At 39.6% G+C, this 6,427-nt stretch overlaps 1 protein-coding gene across 2 annotated transcripts; it reads left to right on the top strand.

Moving 5' to 3' along the window:
* Positions 1–140: 140 nt before the first annotated feature.
* LOC311275668 (uncharacterized protein) lies at positions 141–4,407 on the top strand. 2 transcript variants are annotated; one of them, XM_084384827.1, is made up of 2 exons: positions 141–607; positions 2,913–4,397. In XM_084384827.1, exons 1-2 carry the CDS (start codon positions 311–313, stop codon positions 4,197–4,199), a joined length of 1,584 nt encoding a protein of 527 aa, XP_084240953.1. In that variant the 5' UTR covers positions 141–310; the 3' UTR covers positions 4,200–4,397. The 2 variants fall into 2 exon arrangements, with proteins under 2 accessions (XP_084240953.1, XP_084240952.1); XM_084384826.1 differs by having other exon boundaries at positions 167–607; positions 2,910–4,407.
* Positions 4,408–6,427: the final 2,020 nt, after the last annotated feature.

The raw sequence follows: 6,427 nt of genomic DNA, 5'->3' as shown, positions 1-6,427 counted from the left end.
TGTTGGGGAATGCTGACACACAGGTAGTCATTAAGGCGTGTGAGAGGTGTGTGTACTGGTTTGTGTGCATTATAGTAATACTAAGATGAGGTGCAGTCAGAAAGAGTGATTTAGAAAGGGAGGGATGGATGAAAGAGAGTGAGTGAAAGGGGGAGGGATGAAGAAGGTTAGATTGTGCCCAGACTCATTCTGCATTGCTGAAGAGAGAGAGAGAGAGAGAGAGAGAGTCTAGCAGGATCTTGTTTTGTATAGCTGCTAGTTCAGCACTGTTAGCTGCAGTCTCTGCTTCGCTGTACCAAGGGTTTTGGCCATGCTGTTTGCTCTGCCCAGACTCGCTGTGTTTATCTCTGCAGTGCTGTTCAATGGTGTTGTAGTCTGGGCAAGTACACACACGGAGCTTGATCCAGGGTTTCTCCAGTGTCAAGAGTGTTTTTTCAGAGGCACACCTCCACAATCACTGTCTGAGCTGGGTTTGGAGCAGAGGTGTCACAGACATCTGACCGGACGGCCTTTTGCATCGCTCTATAACACCAATTGCCAGACCACCGTCTATACAGCCCTTCACCTCGGCCTGAATAATGGATGGGGCAGAGGAGTGCACAGCACGGTGAGACTGTTTCTTTTCCTTAGTCACTGTATTGGAGCTTTGTGTAGACTTGAGCATGCTTATCTGCTAAAAAGGCATTGCTGAGTAGTTGTGAAGGCTGTTATTATCTCACAGACACAGTTTTTGTACTAAACGAGTGTAAGCATAGGTTATAGATTTCTTGAGGTTTTGACCAGAGAGTTTTGCTAAACGCCGTTCATTACGGTTTCTGCCGACATGCAAATGTACAAGGTTGTCAAGTCAAGTGGAAAATAAACATTTGACCAATTCAAGGATCATATTAGTAAGGTCAATCTGAAAATAAGAAAAAGAGAGAAAATAAGATTCTTATTTTTGTCCTTTCTCTAAATTTATTCAACACGTCACAAAACCAGCATCAATAAAAGACCATGCAGACCAGTAATAATGCAGACCAATCAGCAATGCAAGACCAGTGCAGTAGAGTTCTACAGTGTACAGTAAAATAGACTTGTAGTCAAGACCGCCTAAACCGAGACCAAGACACTACCAAGACCAAAGGGTATCGAGACCAAGACCAAAACAGACCAAGTCAAAACCAAGACCAAGTCGAGACCGGAGGGGAAAAAAAATAGACTAGTGTTGAAGCTAAGCAATATGAATTCAAGAACAGCAACATACTAGGGTTCAGCCGCAGTTTACATTCAATTAGATGGTATTACTTCAACTACACAGGCAGAACAATACAGAGACAGACCATGTCATGTGTGTGACTGTGAGCTCACTGTAAATGTTTTTGCAGGGTGAGATCAACTATGTGTAGCAATTGCATGACGGCTGTTACTGCACTATTAGATGATTGAGACTCCCTTAACTTTTGTGTACTGTTGAGGACTGACATGACTGGTACTGACTGGTTCATTATGACAAAACATCAAACACCTCCAACACCACCTTGCTCCTCCAACAACTGTCTAAAGAATGAGAAATATGTAACCAATTGAAATTATACTTAATGTGTAGATGAAATCGTAACATCAAATTAAAGATACACAATTATAAACTTGGATTAGGCCTAATGTTTAGTCAACACAACGGAGATATGCAGATGATATTTAAAAGACCATTTATTTAGTCTAACACCATCTTAAATACAATACTGTAATCAAACAACACACACACGCACACACACACAGAGAGAGAGATATCAAAGACAAATTCATCTAAGCAAATGCCTGCCTATCTCTGCCGATTTCGGAGTCTCCAAATTAATCCATTCTGCAACTTTTAAATACATAATAAAATGCTTAAAAACGAAATTATAGGCTTAAGTGCAGAATCCGAAAGTCGGTCGTTTTGTCGCCATGGTTACACACACACCGTTGGCGGTGCGCTCAAAGTCATCTGTCAGTTGTGCAGTTACCCAAAATCTCCTGAATGAAGTTAAAAGCCATCATGTCACTGATATGTGTTTTTTAAATCAAGTGATCAAAGTGCTCGTCGCCGCTGCGATCAGTGGCGCGGATAAAGTGTTTTCTCGTATATTGGGCGCACACGCCGCACTGTCTTCACTCGGACGCGCGCTTCAATCCGTTCCGTTGCGGATAATAATGTTGCATTATCGAACGTTGTGTCGTCGTGGATATTGTAGTAGCCTATTGTATTGCTAAATCCCCGACCACTATGTCGGTCTGAGACAGCGAGACCTAGACAAGACCGAGAGGTCCGAGACCAAGACAAGACCAAGACCAAAGACCGTCAAGGCCGTGACAAGACCGATACCACGTAAAAGTGGTCTCGATACCAAGACCGGTCTCCAGACATACATCACTACAGTAAAATGAAGGTAAAACTACAATATGTAAAGTATCCCTAGACAGTCTGGTTGCATTTAATTAATGGGGCTATTCATGAAAGTGACTCAGAACAGGTTGTTTAATTCAGTCACACCTCAAAACATCTCATTCCTCCCTGTCAACCACGAATCTCCCAAATTTCAAACTCTTGGTGGTAAAATTCTGTCGTTATTTACTCGACCCCATGCCTTTCTTCTGCAGAACACAAAGAGAAGAAATTCTGAAAAATGTTTTTGTTTTGTTTTTGTCTATACAATGAAGTTCAGTGGGGTCCAACGATGTTTGGACCCCACCATTCTTCAAAATATCTTCTCATATGTTCTGCAGAAGAAAATACAGGTTTGAAATGACATTAAGGTGAGTACTGTAAATGATGTAAATCATGGTTGTGCAGTTTTGTCCATTTATAGTGTGGAGAAATACATTGTATACTTTTGCAATGAAACAAGTAATTAATTACATTATACCTGTCTCTCTCAACACATCAGCAGGATGCCAAAGAAGAAATCAATGACGATTCCCATGTGGCCATCCCAGCTCTTTACAGAGGAACCACCAACATGACCCCATCTCCCTCAAACTCCCCTCTCCTGAAATGGGATGCTCTGACAGCACAGCTGACACAGAGCTCTGTCGTACCGATGTGTTCAGAGATGAGCGGGGAAATGTATGTGCAGATTGGTGTGGGTGGGTTTAATGAGTGTGAGGGGAAACTATTGTGGTCAGCAGTGTGTTGTGCTGCTTCAGATGGAGATGGTAGTTTCAGTGTTGGGCTAGTGAAGGAGGGGGATGTGAGAGTGCTCAGCATTGAGGAGTTAGAGGAGCTGATAGGAGTTACAAGCCTGTTTTCAGGAGGTTGTGGTAAAATGGGACATCAGAGAGAAGAAAGACTGACGTCACTCTTGGAAAAGCAACTGAATGACATCAAAACACCCAACTCTGATGCACAAAGTGAAGAACACGTTGGCGTACATAACACTCAGGAAGCAGGAACACCAGAATTAGAAAACGAGGACGTGACAGAGCATGTGAATGGCGAAGCCCCAAGCTACACATATTCCTTTAGCTCAGACATGGACGTTGAGGAGAGCACCAATGAGACAGAGAGCTCAGAGTCTGCTCTTCTCTACATTTTGTCTTCCACCATCTCTCTCCTTTATGCCCCTTTTTCTCCGATCGTAAACCAGGTCACTAACTTTCCCTTCCAGCTCGCCTACGTTCTTCAGGAAGATCTGGCCGTTCTGGCCTCGGTGCCTGTCGACAGCTACACTTTGGTCAACAACTTGTGCTCAGGAGTGTCTTCTGGGGTTTCATGCATTTTTAGCACCTTGTATCAGACAGGAGAAACAAGCGTGTGCACGGTTTACTCTTGCCTCAGTCCATTAGCCAGCTGCCTGGTCCTGGCATTCCAGGATGCATTCACAGGGACGGGCACTCTGGCGTCGGATGCCTTAGGGATCATGACGGGAACGGTGGGGAATGGGTTTAGTATCATCAGGATGGTTCTTGGGTCAGTTGGGGATCAGATGGTAGATTACCTGTGTACCGTATGCTCTGAAATGGGCCTACAAGTGTCAACAGTAGGTAGTGGGATTGGAAGACTTACCTGGAGAAGTGGAAGAGGGGTGGGTCACATGCTAAACATCGCTGCGTCCCTCGTAGGTGGAGTCGTGGAGAATACAATAACCAATGTCCAGGAAGCTTTCGGAGGGAGCTCAGGGGAATCATCCGAATCGCAAGTGCCTGAATTGCTGACATCTGAAGTGGTTGGTGAATAGATTTAAAAGTGTGTTTATGCCTGTGTTAGAAACCTTATTTGCATATTGCACTACAAATAGAGTTAAACAGTTCCCACCCACTTTTTCAGCAGTTCTGGAAGTATTTGTCCCATTCATTTTTTTTCAATTGGGATTTGTAAAAAGCAAAGCAAACGAGGTAAATCACAACATTATCAAATACTTTTGCTTTAAATCAAATTTTGCAATCAAACAAAAAGACAACTTTACGGCTTTAATGAGAAAACTACAATCCAATTGCATTGCGACATAATTGATTAAACTATCTATCTATCTATCTATCTATATATATATATATATATACACATGAGAGAGAGAGAGAGAGAGATATTGTTAAGAGTTGGTGCAATTTGCTTGTTTCGATTCTCTGATTGGTGGAGATTTCTGTGTAGAATCATGGGTAATGTAGTTTTTAACACAAATTCAGCTGAGTCTTTAAAGAATAAGTAGAAATAATGCTGACCAAAGGCTTTTACAAAAAAAAACATCTATTAGCAACCTCATAGCTCACAGTAGGTCTGTGTTATTGTTAAAAAATCAATTCCCTAGTGAAATTGAATGGGATTTTTACTGCCAGAACCCAACTGTCACACTATATAGTCGCTTGTGGACTGGACAATGAATATTGACCATGGCATGTGGATTTAAATCATGAAACCTCTATGTGTCTGTCTGCCGTAAAAGGAGGAAATGAAAGGTACACTGCAGGGTTATTTGAACCCATTTCAAGGTGTTGAGCAATGTTTATTAAGTGACAAACAAGCGATGTAATTGTGTGAGATGTTTATGTCATTTAATCTGACATACAAAGGCCTTGCTGTGTCATGGTTTATATGCTGCAATAAAACCTCTTCTCTGTGAGTCATGCTCTCTGTCATTTATAGGCCAATCTATCGTAAAAGACCTTCTTCAAGGTAATCTGTATCTGTCTATATTGGAATCTAAATAAGAATTGTTTTTAATATACCATCATCACTTGTACTAATATTAGAATAGCACCTGGCTGTGCATAATGCTTTATAATGAACAGCCATTATAAAGTGGAACCTTTATGAAGTGATAAAAAAAGAAGTACGCATGTAGGCCTAATCTTAACGTACACACATTGTGCCAAATACAAATTTGTAACATTTAACTGTAAATAACATGTAAACATAAATTTTCCAATCTTGGTTATTTAAGTCAGGCTTTTTCTGCCATAGACCCCAAATATGACCATCCTCGTGTGAGGGACCCTCATTTAAAAAAATAAAAGGTATAGCCTACATATATATATATATATATATATATATATATATATATATATATATATATATATATATATACACAGTGCAATGCATAAGTGAATACACCCATGCTAAAGTTGACTAAAAAGAGGAATAAAAAATCATATTTTGGAAATTGAACTTAATGCCTTAATTTAAAAAATTAGGAAAAATCCAACCTTAAAGGACACCAATTTTCTTTGTGAATGAATAATGTATCGTAAATAAATAAATGTTCTTCCTTAAAATACATGGTGCATAAGTGAGTACACCCCTATGTTAAATTCCCATAGAGGCAGGCAGATTTTTATTTTTAAGTATTTAAAAAAATTTTTTTTAGGATACTATGCATCCTGATAAAGTTCCCTTGGCCTTTGGAATTAAAATAGCCCCACATCATCACATAGCCTTCACCATACCTAGAGATTGGCATGGTTTTATTTCAGTTAGCCTAATAGCTAGTTTGATTTGCATTGAGAGATGATCTTATGGAAAGTACCCCATGCCAATCTCTAGGTATGGTGAAGGCTATGTGATGATGTGGGGCTATTTTAATTCCAAAGGCCAAGGGAACTTTATCAGGATGCATAGTATCCTAAAAAATAAAAATAAAAAAATACTTAAAAATAAAAATCTGCCTGCCTCTATGGGAATTTAACATAGGGGTGTACTCACTTATGCACCATGTATTTTAAGGAAGAACATTTATTTATTTACGATACATTATTCATTCACAAAGAAAATTGGTATATGGTATATTGGTATATATGTCTCCTATCTATATATATTCTTGAACAGAGACCCAATACTGTGAAATTAATATTATAAATATGTCTAAAACATTATTTGGAAAATATATAGTTTCCATGAAGTTTACTCATTTATGCTACCTATTTAGTCACGCATTTTAAAAATAATTTGTTTTGTTGATTTTCTCATGTATTT

This window comes from Rutilus rutilus (assembly GCF_951802725.1).
Source record: "Rutilus rutilus genome assembly, chromosome: 17".
NCBI classification, from domain to species: domain Eukaryota; kingdom Metazoa; phylum Chordata; class Actinopteri; order Cypriniformes; family Leuciscidae; genus Rutilus; species Rutilus rutilus.
Note: the sequence above shows the minus strand (reverse complement) of the source record. Positions and strands in the feature narration are given on the sequence as shown.